Raw genomic sequence first — 18,478 nt, 5'->3', positions numbered from 1 at the left:
CATTTCTTTGTTCTTTGTTATATGGATTTCAGCAAAGCGTTTGATAAGGTTCCCCACGGTAGGCTATTGCAGAAAATACGGAGGCTGGGGATTGAGGGTGATTTAGAGATGTGGATCAGAAATTGGCTAGCTGAAAGAAGACAGAGGGTGGTGGTTGATGGGAAATGTTCAGAATGGAGTACAGTCACAAGTGGAGTACCACAAGGATCTGTTCTGGGGCCGTTGCTGTTTGTCATTTTTATCAATGACCTAGAGGAAGGCGCAGAAGGGTGGGTGAGTAAATTTGCAGACGATACTAAAGTCGGTGGTGTTGTCGATCGTGTGGGAGGATGTAGCAGGTTACAGAGGGATATAGATAAGCTGCAGAGTTGGGCTGAGAGGTGGCAAATGGAGTTTAATGTAGAGAAGTGTGAGGTGATTCACTTTGGAAGGAATAACAGGAATGCGGAATATTTGGCTAATGGTAAAGTTCTTGAAAGTGTGGATGAGCAGAGGGATCCAGGTATCCATGTACATAGATCCCTGAAAGTTGCCACCCAGGTTGATAGGGTTGTGAAGAAGGCCTATGGAGTGTTGGCCTTTATTGGTAGAGGGATTGAGTTCCGGAGTCAGGAGGTCATGTCGCAGCTGTACAGAACTCTGGTTCGGCCGCATTTGGAGTATTGCGTACAGTTCTGGTCACCGCATTATAGGAAGGACGTGGAGGCTTTGGAGCGGGTGCAGAGGAGATTTACCAGGATGTTGCCTGGTATGGAGGGAAAATCTTATGAGGAAAGGCTGATGGACTTGAGGTTGTTTTCGTTGGAGAGAAGAAGGTTAAGAGGAGACTTAATAGAGGCATACAAAATGATCAGGGGGTTAGATAGGGTGGACAGTGAGAGCCTTCTCCCGTGGATGGAAATGGCTGGCACGAGGGGACATAACTTTAAACTGAGGGGTAATAGATATAGGACAGAGGTCAGAGGTAGGTTCTTTACGCAAAGAGTAGTGAGGCCGTGGAATGCCCTACCTGCTACAGTAGTGAACTCGCCAACATTGAGGGCATTTAAAAGTTTATTGGATAAACATATGGATGATAATGCATAGTGTAGGTTAGATGGCTTTTGTTTCGGTGCAACATCGTGGGCCGAAGGGCCTGTACTGCGCTGTATTGTTCTATGTTCTATGTTCTATTTGTCCCCTGGTGGGGAGGGGGAGGCTGGTGTTGGTGTTCGGGCGGCCGGTCTCCCCTGCTCTTGGCTGGCTGGGGCTCCCTCCTCGCCTCATGGTTGCACCGGTTCGTCCGCCCATTGCTCGTGGCCCTTTCCACCACTTCTGTCCTCTCTTCGGCTCCTCGGGCTTACATTCGCTGGCATCTTCTCTGTTGCTTCTTTTCCTCTGTTGGGGATGCTTTCTGTTGAATTTTCAGGTCAAATTCTTCTAAAGTGTTCTTCTTTGCATCTGGTGGGGAGGTGAGCCACATGATGTACGTCCGCTCAGCACATCACCGGATGTTCCTCCCCCTGCCACCTCCAGCGAGATAAATATTCAATACCCCTCCACCCCCCCCTCCCTCCAGCGGGATAAACTTTCAAAACCTCTCCGCCCCCCCTCCTCCAGCGGGACAAATAATCAATACCCCTCCAACCCCCCTCCAGCAAGATAAATATTCAATACCCCTCCACCCTCCAGTGGGATAAATATTCAATACCCCTCTGCCCCCCCCCCTCCAGCCGGATAAATATTCAATACCCCTCACCCCCTCCAGCGGGATAAATATTCAATGCCCCTCCACCCCCCCCTCCAGTGAGATAAATGTTCAATAAATGTTCAATACCCCTCCGCCCCCCCTCCTCCAGCGGGATAAATAATCAATACCCCTCCACCACCCCTCCAGCGAGATAAATATTCAATACCCCTCCACCCTCCAGTGGGATAAATATTCAATACCCTTCCAGCGGGACAAATATTCAATACCCCTCTGCCCCCACTCCAGCGGGATAAATATTCAATACCCCTCCACCCCCTCCTCCAGCCGGATAAATATTCAATACCCCTCACCCCCTCCAGCGGGATAAATATTCAATACCCCTCCACCCCCCCCTTCAGTGAGATAAATGTTCAATACCCCTCCGCCCCCCCTCCAGCGGGATAAATATTCAACACCCCTCTGCCCCCCCTCCAGCGGGATAAATAGTCAATACCCCTCTGCCCCCCCTCCAGCGGGATAAATATTCAATACCCCTCCACCCCCGTCTCCAGTGAGATAAATATTCAATACCCCTCTTGCCCCCCCCTCCAACAGGATAAATATTCAATACCCCTCCGCCCTCCCTCCAGCGGGATAAATATTCAATACCCCTCTGCCCCCCTCCAGCGGGATAAATATTCAATACCCCTCCACCACACCTCCAGCGGGATGAATATTAATTACCCCTCTGCCCCCCCTCCAGTGTAATAAATATTCAATACCCCTCCACCCCCCCCCCCTCCAGCGGGATAAATATTCACTACCCCCTCCACCACACCCTCCAGCGGGATAAATATTCAAAACCTCTCTGCCCGCCCTCCAGTGAGATAAATATTCAATACCCCTCCAGCCCCCCCCCTCCAGCGGGATAAATATTCACTACCCCTCCACCACACCCACCAGCGGGATAAATATTCAATACCCCTCTGCCCCACCCTCCAGTGAGATAAATATTCAATACCCCTCCACCCCCCCCTCCAGCGGGATAAATATTCAATACCCCTCCACCACACCCTCCAGCGGGATAAATATTCAAGACCCCTCTGCCCCCCCCCTCCAGCAGGATTAATATTCAATACCGCTCCACCACACCCTCCAGCGGGATAAATATTCAATACCCCTCCACCTCCCCCACCAGCGGGATAAATATTCAATACCCCTCCAGCGGGATAAATATTCAATACCCCCCTGCCCCCCCCCCCTCCAGCGGGAAAAATATTCACTACCCCTCCACCCCCTCCAGGGGGATAAATATTCAATACCCCACCACCGAGATATATATTCAATACCCCTCTACCCCCCCCCCCTCCAGCAGTATAAATATTCAATACCCCTCCACCGAGATAAATATTCAATACCCTTCTACCCCCCCCCTCCAGCAGGATAAAGATTCATTACCCATCTGCCCCCCCCTCCCTCCCTCCAGCGGGATAAATATTCAATACCCCTTCGCCCTCCCCTCCAGCGGGATAAATATTCAATACCCCTCCACCACCCCTCCAGCGGGATGAATATTAATTACCCCGATGCCCCCCCCCTCCAGTGAAATAAATATTCAATGCCCCTCCACTCTTTCCCCCCCCCCCTACAGCGGGATAAATATTCACTACCCCTCCAACACACCCTCCAGCGGGATAAATATTCAATACCCCTCTGCCCCCCCTCCAGCGGGATAAATATTCACTACCCCTCCAACACACCCTCCAGCGGGATAAATATTCAATACCCCTCTGCCCCCCCTCCAGCGGGATAAATATTCAAAACCCCTCTGACCCCCTCCAGTGAGATAAATATTCAATACCCCTCCACCCCCCCCCCTCCAGCGGGATAAATATTCACTACCCCTCCACCACACCTTCCAGCGGGATAAATATTCAATACCCCTCCACCTCCCCCTCCAGCGGTATAAATATTCAATACCACTCGGCCCCCCGCCCCTCCAGCGGGAAAAATATTCACTACCCCCCTGCCCCCCCTCCAGCGGGAAAAATATTCACTACCCCTCCATCCCCTCCAGCGGGATAAATATTCAATACCCCTCCACCGAGATAAATATTCAATACCCTTCTACCCCCCCCCCTCCAGCAGGATAAATATTCATTACCCCTCTACCCCGTCCCTCCAGCAGGATAAATATTCATTACCCCTCTGCTCCCCCTCCAGCGGGATAAATATTCAATACCCCTCCGCCCTCCCCTCCAGCGGGATAAATATTCAATACCCCTCCACCCCCCTCCAGCGGGATAAATATTCAATACCCCTCCACCCCCCTCCAGCGGGATAAATATTTAATACCCCTCCACCCCCCTCCAGCGGGATAAATATTCAATACCCCTCTGCCCCCCCTCCAGCGGGATAAATATTCAATACCCCTCCGCCCCCCCCAGCGGGATAAATATTCAATACACCTCCGCCCCCCTCCAGCAGGATAAATATTCAATACCGCCCCCCCAGCGGGATAAATATTCAATACCCCTCCACCACAACCTCCAGCGAAATAAATATTCAATACCCCACTGCCCCCCCTCCAGTGAGATAAATATTCAATACCCCTCCACCTCTCCCTCCACGAGATAAATATTCATAACCCCTCCACCTCCCCCTCCAGCGGGATAAATATTCAATACACCTCCAGCTGGATACATATTCAATACCCCTCTGCCCCCCCCCTCCAGTGAGATAAATATTCAATACCCCTCCACCCCCCCCCTCCATGAGAAAAATATTCAATAACCCCCCACCTCCCCCTCCAGCGGGATAAATATTCAATCCCCCTCCGCCCCACCCTCCAGCGGGACAAATATTCAATACCCCTCTACCTCCGCTCCAGCGGGATAAATATTCAATATCCCTCCACCCCCCCCCCTCCAGCGGGATAAATATTCAATACCCCTCTGCCCCCCCCCTCCAGGGGGAAAAATATTCAATACCCCTCCACCCCCCCTCCAGCGTGATAAATATTCAATACCCCTCTGCCCCCCCCTCCAGCGTGATAAATATTCAATACCCCTCTGTCCCCCCCCTCCAGCGTGATAAATATTCAATCCCCCTCTGCCCCCCCCCCTCCAGCGTGATAAATATTCAATACCCCTCTGCCCCCACCTCCAGCGGGATAAATATTCAATACCCCTCTGCCCCCCCCCCCACTCCAGCGGGATAAATATTCATAACCCCTCCACCTCCCCCTCCAGCGGGATAAATATTCAATACACCTCCAGTTGGATAAATATTCAATACCCCTCTGCCCCCCGCCCCCCTCCAGCGGGAAAAATATTCATTACCCCTCCACCCCCCCCTCCAGTGAGATAAATATTCAATACTCCTCCGCCCCCCCCTCCAGCGGGATAAATATTCAATACCCCTCCACCCCCCCTCCAGCGGGATAAATATTCAATACCCTCCAGCGGGATAAATATTCAATACCCCTCCACCCCCCTCCAGTGGGATGAATATTCAATACACCTCTGCCCCCCCCCTCCAGCGGGATAAATATTCAATACCCCTCCACCTCTCCCTCCACGAGATAAATATTCATAACCCCTCCACCTCCCCCTCCAGCGGGATAACTATTCAATACACCTCCAGCTGGATAAATATTCAATACACCCTGCCCCCCCCCCCCAAGCGGGAAAAATATTCATTACCCCTCCACCCCCCCTCCAGTGAGATAAATATTCAATACACCTCTGCCCCCCCCTCCAGTGGGATAAATATTCAATACCCCTCCAACACCCTCCAGCGTGATAAATATCCAATACCCCTCTGCCCCCCCCTCCAGTGAGATAAATATTCAATACCAGTCCACCCCCACCCCCTCCATGAGAAAAATATTCAATACCACCCCCACCAGCGGGATAAATATTCAATACCCCTCTGCCCCCGCTCCAGCGGGCTAAATATTCAATACCACTCCACCCCCCCCCTCTCCAGCGGGTAACATATTCATTACCACTCCACCCCACCCCTCCAGTGAGATAAATATTCAATACACATCTGCCCCCCCCTCCAACGGGATATTCAATACCCCTCCACCTCTCCCTCCACGAGATAAATATTCATAACCCCTCCACCTCCCCCTCCAGCGGGATAACTATTCAATACACCTCCAGCTGGATAAATATTCAATACACCTCTGCCCCCCTGCCCCCCCCCCCCACCGGGAAATATATTCATTACCCCTCCACCCCCCCCTCCAGTGAGATAAATATTCAATACACCTCTGCCCCCCCTCCAGTGGGATAAATATTCAATACCCCTCCAACACCCTCCAGCGTGATAAATATCCAATACCCCTCTGCCCCCCCCTCCAGTGAGATAAATATTCAATACCCCTCCAACACCCTCCAGCGTGATAAATATCCAATACCCCTCTGCCCCCCCCTCCAGTGAGATAAATATCCAATACCCCTCTGCCCCCCCTCCAGTGAGATAAATATTCAATACCAGTCCACCCCCCACCCCCTCCATGAGAAAAATATTCAATACCCCCCCCCACCTCCCCCTCCAGCAGGATAAATATTCAATACCCCTCTGCCCCCGCTCCAGCGCGCTAAATATTCAATACCACTCCACCCCCCCCCTCTCCAGCGGGTAACATATTCATTACCACTCCACCCCACCCCTCCAGTGAGATAAATATTCAATACACAGCTGCCCCCCCCTCCAGCGGGATATTCAATACCCCTCAACCCCCCCTCCAGCGTGATAAATATTCAATACTCCTCTGCACACACCCCCCCCCCCCAGCGGGATTAATATTCAATACCCCTCTGTCCCCCTCCAGCGTGTTAAATATTCAATACCCCTCTGCCCCCCCCCTACAGCGGGATAAATATTCAATACCCCTCCACCTCCCCCTCCAACGAGATAAATATTCAAGACCCCTCCAACCCCGCTCCAGCGGGATAAATATTCAATATCCCTCCCCCGCCCCCTCCAGCGGGATAAATATTCAATACCCCTCCGCCCCACCCCCGTCCCTCCAGCGGGATAAATATTCAATACCCCTCCACCCCGCTCCAGCGGGATAAACATTCAATACCCCTCCACCACCCCACCAGTGGGATAAATATTCAATACCCCTCAGCCCCCCCTCCAGTGAAATAAATATTCAATACCCCTCCACCACCCCCCCCAAGCGGGATAAATATTCACTACCCCTCCACCACACCCTCCAGCGGGATAAATATTCAATACCCCTCTGCCCCCCCTCCAGTGAGATAAATATTCAATACCCCTCCACCCCCCCCCCCCCCCAAGCGGGATAAATATTCACTACCCCTCCACCACACACTCCAGCGGGATAAATATTCAATACCCCTCTGGCCCCCCTCCAGTGAGATAAATATTCAATACCCCTCCACCCCCCCTCCTCCAGTGGGATGAATATTCAATACCCCTCCGCCCCCCCTCCAGTGGGATAAATATTCAATACCCCTCCACCTCCCCCTCCACTAGATAAATATTCATAACCCCTCCACCTCCCCCTCCAGCGGGATAAATATTCAATACCCCTCCAGCGGAATAAATATTCAATACCCCTCCAGCTGGATAAATATTCAATACCCCACTGCCCCCTCCCTCTCCAGCAGGAAAAATATTCATTACCCCTCCACCCCCCCTCCAGTGAGATAAATATTCAATACACCTCTGCACCCCCCTCCAGCGGGTTAAATATTCAATACCCCTCTGTCCCCCCCTACAGCGTGATAAATATTCAATACCCCTCTGCGTTTCCCCCCCCCCCTCCAGCGGGATAAATATTCAATACCCCTCTGCCCCCCCCCCCCTCCAGCAGGATAAATGTACAATATGCCTCCGCCCCCTCCTCCAGCGGGATAAATATTCAATACCCCTCTGCCCCCCCTCCAGCGGGATAAATATTCAATACCCCTCCACCTGCCCCTCCAGCGGGATAAATATTCAATACCCCCCTGCCCCGCCAGCCAGTGGGATAAATATTCAATACCCCTCTGCCCCCCCTCCAGAGGGATAAATAGTCAAAACCCAAACAGTGAAATAAATATTCAATACCCCTCTGCCCCCCTCCAGCGGGATAAATATTCAATACCCCTCCACCCTCCCTCCAGCGAGATAAATATTCAATACCCCTCCACCCCCACTCCAGCCGGATGAATATTCAATACCCCTCCACCCCCCTCCTCCAGTGGGATAAATATTCAATACCCCTCCACCCCCCCTCCAACGAGATAAATATTCAATACCCCTCCACCCCCGCTCCAGCGGGATAAATATTCAATACCCCACCGCCCTCCCCTCCAGCGGGATAGATATTCAATACCCCTCTGCCCCCCCCTCCAGCAGGATAAATATTCAATACCCCTCCAGTGGGATAAATATTCAATACCCCTCCTCTCCCCCCCCGCTCCGGTGGGATAAATACTCACTACCCCTCCACCACACCCTCCAGCGGGATAAATATTCAATACCCCTCTGCCCCCCCTTCAGCGGGATAAATATTCAAAACCCCTCTGCCCCCCCTCCAGTGAGATAAATATTCAATTCCCCCCCACCCCCCCCTCCAGCGGGATAAATATTCAATACCCCTCCACCCTCCAGTGGGGTAAATATTCAATATCTCTCTGCCCCCCCCCCCCTCCAGCGGGATAAATATTCAATACCCCCCCACCACACCCTCCAGCGGGATAAATATTCAATACCCCTCCAGCGGGACAAATATTCAATACCCCCCAGCCGGCCCCCCCTCCAGCGGGAAAAATATTCACTACCCTCCACCCCCTCCAGCGGGATAAATATTCAATACCCCTCCACCGAGATAAATATTCAATACCCCTCTACCCCCCCCTCCAGCAGGATAAATATTCATTACCCCTCTGCTCCCCCTCCAGCAGGATAAATATTCATTACCCCTCTGCCCCGTCCCTCCAGCATGATAAATATTCAATACCCCTCTGCCCTCCCCTCCAGCAGGATAAATATTCAATATCCCACCACTCCCCTCCAGTGAGATGAATATTCAATACCCTCCACCTCCCCCTCCAGCGGGATAAATATTCAATCACCTCCACCTCCCCTCCAGCGGGATAAATATTCAATACCCCTCCACCCCCCTCCAGCGGGATAAATATTCAATACCCCTCCACCCCCCCTCCAGCAGGATAAATATTCAATACCCCTCCACCTCCCCCTCCACGAGATAAATATTCAATACCCCACCACCTCCCCTCCAGCGGGATAAACATTCAATCCCCCTCCGCCCCCCCCTCCAGCAGGATAAATATTCAATCACCCTCTACCCCCCTCCAGTGGGATAAATATTCATTACCCCTCTGCCCCCCCCCCTCCAGCGCGATAAATATTCAATACCCCTCTGCACCCCCCCTCCAGCGGGATAAATATTCAATACACCTCCACCCACCTCCAGCGGGATAAATAGTCAAAACACCCCCCCAAGCAGGATCAATGTTCAATACCCCTCCCCCTCAGCGGGATAATTATTCAATACCCCTCCACCCTCCCTCCAGCGGGATAAATATTCAATACCTCTCCACCCCTCCCCCTCCAGCGGGATAAATATTCAATACCCCTCTGCCCGCGCCCCCCGCCCCCCCCCCCCCGCTGAATAAATACTCCCACACTCCAGCATGATAAATATTCCACTCTCCCCCCATCCCCCCTGGGAGATATATTTTCTCTTCTTCCCCCCACCCCCCCACAAAGCGGGATAACTATCACAGAAATTTATTGTTCATGTGTCTTTGACTTCATTCTCTATGTTCTTTTTGGGGACGCCGAAGTGTTCAGATCAGAAATTGATAGTGGGTGATTGAAATACTAAAATATACAATCTACCAGCTGACCAGAAGAGGACATGATATTTTTGATAAAGCGAGGGGGTGTCCGAGTCAAGTTGAAAAGACATTTATTAACACAATACTGTAGATGTGAGGCCCAGCTGCAATTTACCGGGTCCTCTCTCCTTTCTAGTCAGCCTCACACTGGCTGACCTTTTCTCCCAGTGCGACCGTGCCCCCAAGGGGGTGGGAGAGCTTGCACTCCCAATGAGCACAGGGGAACAATCATCCTCAACTGGATGTGTCAGGTGCAGATTACTACAATATTCTTAAAATGAATAAAAGGAACTAGATAAAAAAATCACACCTTTCTTGTGATTAAGTTCTGCTTCCAAGGCTTCTCTCACTTTGCCCACCCAGTTGTCATATGACTGGGCTCGCTCTTTCACCCCATAAAGCATTGATGGGAGCTCATCCAGTGTGTAACGATATCTAGTTTTGGGTGTGAGAAAAAGAAAACTTCACCAACTTTGTACATCCATTTCTTAATTTTCTTTATATAGGACGGAAACACACTATTCAACAGAACCAGTCTGTGGAGTGAGAGTTTTACAGCACAGAAAGAGGCCCTTTGGCGCAATGCATCTGTGCCAGCCATTAAACACCTATCTGTTTTAATCAGCACTTGGCCTGTAGCCTTGTATGCTATGGTGCATCAAGTGGTGCATCAAAGCTTCTTAAACGTTGAGGGTTCCCGCCTCTACCATCACTTCAGGCAGAAAGTTCCAGATTTCCACCACCCTTTGGGTGATTAACTTTTTCCTAAATCCCCCTTGAAATCTCCTGCCCATGACCTTAAATTTATGCCCTCTGGTTATTGCCCTCTCTAGCTCCACTTGAGCCTTATCCCATCTTTCATCCTCTAAATCTGTTATTGTAACCTTCTACTCCCTTCTCCTGCATATGTTTGTTTAGCTTCCCCTTATATTCATCTGTACCATTCACTTCAACCATTCCCCTTTGGTAGCAGGGGAGTAAAGCAATAAGAGGTCAGATTGAACTTGGATAAGACACTAAGTTAGGCCTCATCTGGAGACTGCATCCAGTTCTGGGCGCAATGCTTGAGGAACTGTAGCGATGTGGATAGTTTGGAGAGATTGGGTGTGTTTTTCTTGGGGAAGGAAAGCTGGGAGGAGACTTGATAGAGGGATTCAAGGTCCTGAGGAGTGTGGACAGGGTAAAAAGTGAGAAACTGTTCCCTCTCAAGTATACATGAATAACTAGAGGCCACTGCTTCAAAATAATGGACCAAATGAGTAGACGTTAGGGTAACAATTTATTTCACCCGGAAGGTGGTTGGAGTCTGGAATGAGCCTCCTGAGAGGGTGGTGGAGGCAGGTTCAATCGAGATAGTCAACCAGGAATTTGATTGCTATCTGAAAAGAAAGAACGTGTAAGGTTACGGGGAAAAGACCGAGGAGCGGGATTAGATAGAATGCTCTTTCAGAAAGCCAGTGTAAACTCAATGGGCTGAATGGCCTCCTTCTGCACTGTTATTCTCACCACTCTCTGGGTAAAGATGTTTCTTCTGAATTTCCTATTCAACTTCTTGGTGACTACCTTATGTTAATGGCCTCCAGTTATTCTCTTCCCCACAAGTGGTAAGATTCTCATGGTATCCATTCCATCCAAACCTCCCATAATTGTAAAGATTAGGTCACCCTTCAGCCTACATTTTTCAAAATAAAACAGACCTGTCCTGCCAATCATTTCCTGATTGGTTTATCTGGTATCATCCTCATAAATCTTTATTGATTTGATAATCAGATATACTGACAGCGCCTCATCCAACATAGACCGAATCGGACCTCACATTCTGCTGTGGAGAAGGTGCAAACGCAGAAGGAGAGAGTTGAAGCCTGGCTCGAGGACCTCCGCCACCCTCCCTGAGGCTACTTATCCTTTGTCCAAACACCGATGGCTCCAGGATTGGCCTGAACCACCAGAGGATACACAAATCATGGATCCTGACAGAAGGCATCCTCATTGAGGGATTGACAACAATGATGAAGAGGTGGATACTCAACGAGACCTTGGTGTCCTCGTGCATCAGTCACTGAAAATAAGCGTGTACGGTACAGCAGGCAGTAAAAAGACAAATGGTATGCTGGCCTTCATAACGAGCGGATTTGAGTATAGGAATAAGAATGTTTTACTGCAATTGTATAGGGTACTGGTGAGGACACTCGTATTGTGTATGTTTTGGTGTCCTTAAAAAGGCAAATAGGAGGGCAGCACGGTGGCACAGTGGTTAGCATTGCTGCCTCACGGCGCTGAGGTCCCAGGTTCAATCCCGGCTCTGGGTCACTGTCCGTGTGGAGTTTGCACATTCTCCAGTGTTTGCGTGGGTTTCGCCCCCACAACCCAAAGATGTGCAGGGTAGGTGGATTGGCCACACTAAATTGCCCCTTAATTGGAAAAAATTAATTGGATACTCTAAATTTATTTTTAAAAAAGGCAAATAGAATGTTAGCATTTACTGCAAAAGGACTGGAGTATAAATGTAGGTTGCAATTGTATAGGGTGTATAGGGTGAGATCACATCTGGAGTAGAGTGTCCAGTTTTGGTCCCCTTATTTGAGGAAGGATGCAGTGGCATTGGAGGCAGTTCAGAGGAGGTTCACCAGATTGATTCCGGGGATGAAAGAGGAGAGATTAAACAGGTTGGGCTAATATTTGCTGGAGTTTAGAAGGATGAGAGGGGTTCTGATCAAGGTATACAAAATACTGAAAGGGACTGATAAAGTAAACATAGAAAAAAATGTTACCCCTTGTCGGGCAATCTAAAACGAGAGGTCGCAGATATAGGCTGTGATGCGGTAGATTTAGAACTGAGATGAGGAGGAACGACTTCTCGCAGAAGGTGGTGAATTTGTGAAACTTGTGGTGGAATCTGAGTCATTAAATGGTTTCAAGAAGAAGATAGATATATTTCTGATTTTAAAAACAGTTAAAGGGATGTAGGAAACAGGTGGGGAAGTGGATTTGAGAACAGGAGGAGATCAGCCATGATCTGATTGAATGGTCCGGGGCAGGCTCGAAGGGCTAAATTGCCTACTTCTGCTCCGAATTCTATATTTTTTTATCGGAGGAAGGATGTTCTTGCTATGGAGGGAGTGCAGCAAAGGTTTACCAGGCAGATTCCTGGGACGGTAGACACCAATTCGGTTACGATTATAATCATTTGAGTTTAGAATTATGAGAGGGGATCTCAGAAATTTAGCATATTCTTTTTAAAAAATTTTCCAAATAAGGGAGGGCAAGACCCTCACAGGGGAGGCAGTGGCGTAGTGGTATTGTGGCTAGACTAGTAATCCAGAGACCCAGAATCACTCTCTGTGCACCTGGGTTCAAATCCCGCCATGGCAGAGGTGAAATTGGAATTCAATTTTTTTTGAAATCTGGAATTAAAAGTCTAAAGTTGACCATGAAACCATTGTAGATTATCATAAAACCCATCTGGCTCATTAATGTCCTTGAGGGAAGGAAATCTGTCATCCGTAGCTGGTCTGGCCTACCTGTGACTCCAGACCCACAGCAATGTGGTTGACTCTTGCATGCCCTCAGGGATGGGCAATAAATGCTGGCCCACAACCCATAAACAAATTTTTTAAAAAGAGAAAGGGAGAATGTGCAAACTCCACACGGACAGTGACCCGGGGCCAGGATCGAACCCAGGTCCCTGGCGCCATGAGGCAGAAACTTATAAAATTCTAACAGGATTAGGCAGGGTAGATTGAATGTTCCCGATGGTGGGGAAATCCAAAATTAGGAGTCATAGTTTGATGGTAAGGACTGAGATGAGGAGAAACTACTTCACCCAGGGAGTGGTAGTGGTAGTATTCGCTACCACAGACAGTAGTTCAGGACAAAAGGCTATGTAATTTCAAGGATCTCGCTCCTGGGGTTAAAAGAATCAAGGGATATGGGGGTGGGGAGGGGGAGAAGGAGGGATTAGGGTATGGAACTTGATGATCAGCCATGATCATAATGAATGGCAGTGCATGCTCGAAGGGCCAAATGGCCTCTTCCTGCTTCTATTTTCTATCCCAATGTCTTTATTCATCCGTGGGGTCTCAACAGTTTTCTCTTCCCTTTTAGTGAAATACTTTTCCTGCTTTCTATTGAACACCATTTCAAATGTTGCTCATTGCTCTTTTACATTGTTGTCGGCCAATATTGTTCCCAACTTCAATTCATAACCCCTCAACTTCAGTTTTCTCCAATCTTTTAACTTGGTTTTCATCATACTTGGGGCCATCACTATTATCATCTTAAAAGTATATTACATTAGGGTCACTGTTGCTTAGATATTCCCTCCCTCTTACTTCACTTACCTACTCTGGTTCATATCCCATTTCTAGATTAAATGGCACATTTTCCCCTGTTGGGCTTGTTAAATATTAGGTTAGAAAGAAGTTCACTGCACATTATAGGACTCAATTTCCCTATCCTCTTTAACCTCTTTCCTAGCTCCTTCTTTCCACCTGTAGCATTGGCACCAAATCGACCACAACTACTGTCTGTTCACCACTATTACACCCCACAACTTCCATCCACTCAAGCGCTCTGCAGTCACTTGGTGACATTCCCTGATCAAGAAGGCAGCATTCCATATTAGGTTAAAGTCTCCAGCCACAGAAAATTCTGTATGTTCCCCTTTCACGATTGTTTTCCCAATCTTCATCCTGCTCCCCCCATATAGCTGAGCCAGCCACGGTGCCATGGACTAGGCTCTGGCTGCCCTCACCACAGAAATGGCCATTCTTACCGATAGTCAGAACTGAATATTGTTTGGAGACTGAAATGTACTCAGAGGTTTCCTGTGTGATCTCAACTGTCCAGTGGTCACCCACTCACTCTCTGCATAACCTTAAGCTGCAGGGTGGCCATCATCCAGAATTTCTCAGCCTCATGGAATCACTGCTGTGACTCCAGCTGCTGCCCAAGTTCTGGAAAATCTCAGATCAGGCTTCTCCAGCTGATGACACTTTGTGCATATGTGGTTGTCCAGGACGCAAGAAACAACCTCATGTTCTGACATGAAATATTCACTCCACTGGTCTGAGAACCATGGTTTTCGGCTTTTTGTTAAGATTCAAGGGACAGTGTTCAGTGGGCATTCTCTACAATCAGAGTGAGCACAAATCACAAAAAGAACCATCAACAAAGCTCAATGGCTAACAAAATGGTCAATGTCAGAGACCCTAAACAAAGATTCATTCGTGACCATTTGTACAAATATTTATTAGTTAGATATACACAAACACAACATCCTAACTTACCTGAGACAATGGTTTGTCACTGGGCAACTGCATAGGTCACTAACATGATAAAGGCACACCAGCTTATTGGGATCACAGGCACAAGTAATGGCAGACAGGAAACATGTGGTCTTGCATGTTTCACACTGACGTTCATCATCTGGTAGCAGCTCAAATGCCTCCTGTTCAGAATCAACAACCCCCTGGAAATGGACACAAAATTATCATTAATCCTCGAGGATCTTGCATCAACAACAAATTGTATTTATATGACGTCTCCAAGAGGTTTCAGCAAACATTATAAAACAAAATATGACACCAAGCTACAGGAGGACATATTCGGTCAGATGACCAAAAACTTCATCAGAGGCATCCGCAAGTGAAAATAGGGAAAAATGGAAAACAAATCTTACTTCACAAAATATAATTTTATGCTGCAATTGTATAAGGTGTTAGTGAGGCCACACCTGGAGTATTGTGTTCAGTTTTGGTCTCCTTATCTGAGAAAGGACGTACTGGCACTGGAGGGTGTGCAGAGGAGATTCACTAGGTTAATCCCAGAGTTGAGGGGGTTGGATTATGAGGAGGTTTAGTCGACTGGGACTGTACTCGTTGGAATTTAGAATGATGCTGGGGTACCTTGTAGAAACATACAAAATTATGAAGCAAATAGATAGGATAGATGCGGGAAGGTTGTTTCCACTGGCGGGTGAAAGCAGAACTAGGGGGCATAGCCTCAAAATAAGGGCAAGTAGATTTAGGACTGAGTTTAGGAGGAACTTCTTCACCCAAAGGGTTGTGAATCTATGGAATTCCTTGCCCATTGAAGCAGTTGAGGATCCTTCATTAAATGTTTTTAAGATAAAGATAGATAGTTTTTTGAAGAATAAAGGGAATAAAGGGTTATGGTGTTCGGGCGGGAAAGTGGAGCTGAATCCACAAAAGATCAGCCATGATCTCATTGAATGGCGGAGCAGGCTCGACAGGCCTACTCCTGCTCCTTGTTCTTACAAACACACAAAAGCACTAATAATGCCACCAATGTAATCTGTAGAAACATACTGACGAACACATGAATTAGGAGCATGAGGAGCCCACTCAGTCCTTTGAACCAGCTCCGCAATTCAATTAGATCATGGCTGATCTGATTTTAACCTTCCACCTACCGCACATAACCTTTCACCCCCTTGTTCATCAAGAATCTATCTACCTCTGCCTGAAAAATATTCAAACTCTATTTCCACTGCTTTTGAAGGAGCCCCAAAGACTCTCAACCCTCAAAAGAAAGACATTTATTCTCATCACTGTTTAAATTGGTGACTCTTACTTTTAAAACACTGACCCCTAATTCTAGATTCTCCCACAAGAGGAAACATCCTCTCCACATCCACCCTGTCAATACACCTCAGAATCTTGTATCTTTCAATCAAGTCACCTCTTGCTCCTCTAAACTCCAATGGCCTGCCCATTCGTGTTACGAGGTCAGTAAATCTTCTCTGAACTGCTTCTAACATATTTATATCCTTCCTTAAATAAGGAGACCAATACTGTACACAATACTCCAGATATGGTCGCACCAATGCCCTGTGCAAATGAAGCATAACCTTCCTCCTTTCAATTCCCCTCATAATAAATAATAACATTCTATTAGCTTTCCTGGTAACTTGTACCTTTTGTGATTAAAGCACTAGGCGACATGGATCCCTCTGAATCTCAGAGCTCTGCAATCTCTCATCATTTAAATAAGCTTCTCTTTTATTCTTCCTACCAAAGTGTGATTATTTCACATTTGCCCACATTAAAATTCATTTGCCAAATCTTTGTCCACTCACTTAACCTATCTATATCCTTCGTAGAGTCCATATGTCCTCTTTGCAATACTTTTTCCTATCTATCTCTGTGTCTTAAGCAAATTTAGCAACCATGCCTTCAGTCCCAACATCCAAGTTATTTATATGAATTGTAAAAAGGTGAGGCCCAACACTGATCCCTGTGCCACAACACTCAATACAATCTGCCAACCAGAAAATTACGCATTTATGCTGACCGTTTGCTGTTAGCTAGCCAATCCTCTATCCGAGTGAGCATGTTACCCCCTACACTATAAGCTTGTATTTTATGTGGCACCTTCTCAAATGCAGTACATTCACTCGTTCCCCTTTATCCACAGCACGTGACGCCAAAGAACTCCAATAAATTGCTTAAATTGCATTTCACGAAACCATATTGACTGCCCGATTTTCCAAGAGCCCGCCTTAACATTATTAATAACAGCTTCTAATATTGTCCCTCTGATAGATGTCAAGTTAAGCAGGTCTTGTCATTTCCTGCTTTCTGTCTCTCTTTTTGCATAAAGGTGTTATAATTGCTATTTTCCAATCTAATGAACCTTCCCTGGATCTTGGGAATTTTGGAAAATTAGAAGTAACGCATCAACTATCTCACGAGCCACTTCTTTTAAGACCCTAAGATGAAGACTATCCGGACCCAGGGATATCAACCTGCAGATCCAACAAGTACCATTTCCCTGCTGATTGCAATTTTCCTGAGTTCATCCCTCCCTTCCAATTTCTGATTTACAGCTATTTCTGGGATGTCACTTGTATCCTCTATAGTGAAGACTGATGCAAAATACCCGTTCAATTCAATTATTTAATTCTCCAGATTCACTTCCTATAACACCAATGCTCACTTTGGTAGCTCTTTCTTCATTTAAATATCTGTAGGAACTTACTATCTATTAAAAGAATAAAGAATACAGCACAGGAACAAGTCCTTCGGCTCTCCCAAGCCAGCGGTGATCATGCCTGTCTCATCTAAAACCTTCTGCACTTTCAGGGTCTGTATCACTCTATTCCAATCCCATTCATGTATTCGTCAAGATGCCTTTTAAACGTCACCATCTTCCACCACCTCACCCTGCAGCGCATTCCAGGCAATCACCACCCTCAGAGTAAATAAACTTCCCTCGCACATCTCTTCTAAACTTTTCCCTTCGCATCTTAAACCTATGTCCCCCAGTAATTGACTTTTCCACCCTGGGAAAGAGTGTCTGATTATCCACTCTGCTCATACCACTCACAATTTTGTGAACCTCTATTAGGTCGCTCCGCTACCTCCGATATTCCAGCAAAAACAATGCGTTTACCCAACCTCTCCTCAAAGCTAATACCCTCCAGACCAGGCAACATCCTAGTAAACCTCTTCTGTGCGCTCTCCAAAGCCTTCTGATAGTAGTTTTATTTTATTTTATTAATCTTTGTATTTCCCGTGCGCATTTTCTCATACTTCAATTTTTCCCTACTTAATCTTTGACATTCTTTGCTGCTCTTTATATTCTGCCGTCTTTTGACCAACCACTCATCTTTGCGCAATTAAATGCTTTTTCTATCTTTAACTTTTTTTGTTAACCACGGATGGTGGATCCGTCTCTTGGAATTTTTCTTTCTCGCTGGGATATATCCATTGAGTATTCGGAAATAGCTCTTTAAATGGCTGCCACTATATCTTTATTGACCCATTTCTTAACTTATTGAGCACCGCAAGAAGTCTTACAACACTAAGTAAAGTCCAACAGGTTTGTTTCGAATCACTAGGTTTCTGAGCACAGCTCCTTCCTCCGAAAGCTAGTGATTCAAAACAAACCTGTT

General features: G+C 47.5%; 1 protein-coding gene across 2 annotated transcripts in view; it reads right to left on the bottom strand.

The window, feature by feature from the left end:
- kdm5a (lysine demethylase 5A) overlaps positions 1-18,478 on the bottom strand; it is a 408,944-nt gene that overhangs the window by 138,286 nt on the left and 252,180 nt on the right. For both annotated transcript variants that reach the window (XM_072484202.1, XM_072484201.1), the window contains exons 15-16: positions 14,850-15,031; positions 9,872-9,996 (exon numbers count right to left, since the gene is read on the bottom strand). In XM_072484202.1, the coding sequence (XP_072340303.1) occupies positions 9,872-9,996; positions 14,850-15,031 (307 nt within the window). The remainder of the gene's footprint in view (positions 1-9,871; positions 9,997-14,849; positions 15,032-18,478) is intronic.

Source organism: Scyliorhinus torazame, chromosome 19 (genome assembly GCF_047496885.1).
Source record: "Scyliorhinus torazame isolate Kashiwa2021f chromosome 19, sScyTor2.1, whole genome shotgun sequence".
NCBI lineage: Eukaryota > Metazoa > Chordata > Chondrichthyes > Carcharhiniformes > Scyliorhinidae > Scyliorhinus > Scyliorhinus torazame.
Note: the sequence above shows the minus strand (reverse complement) of the source record. Positions and strands in the feature narration are given on the sequence as shown.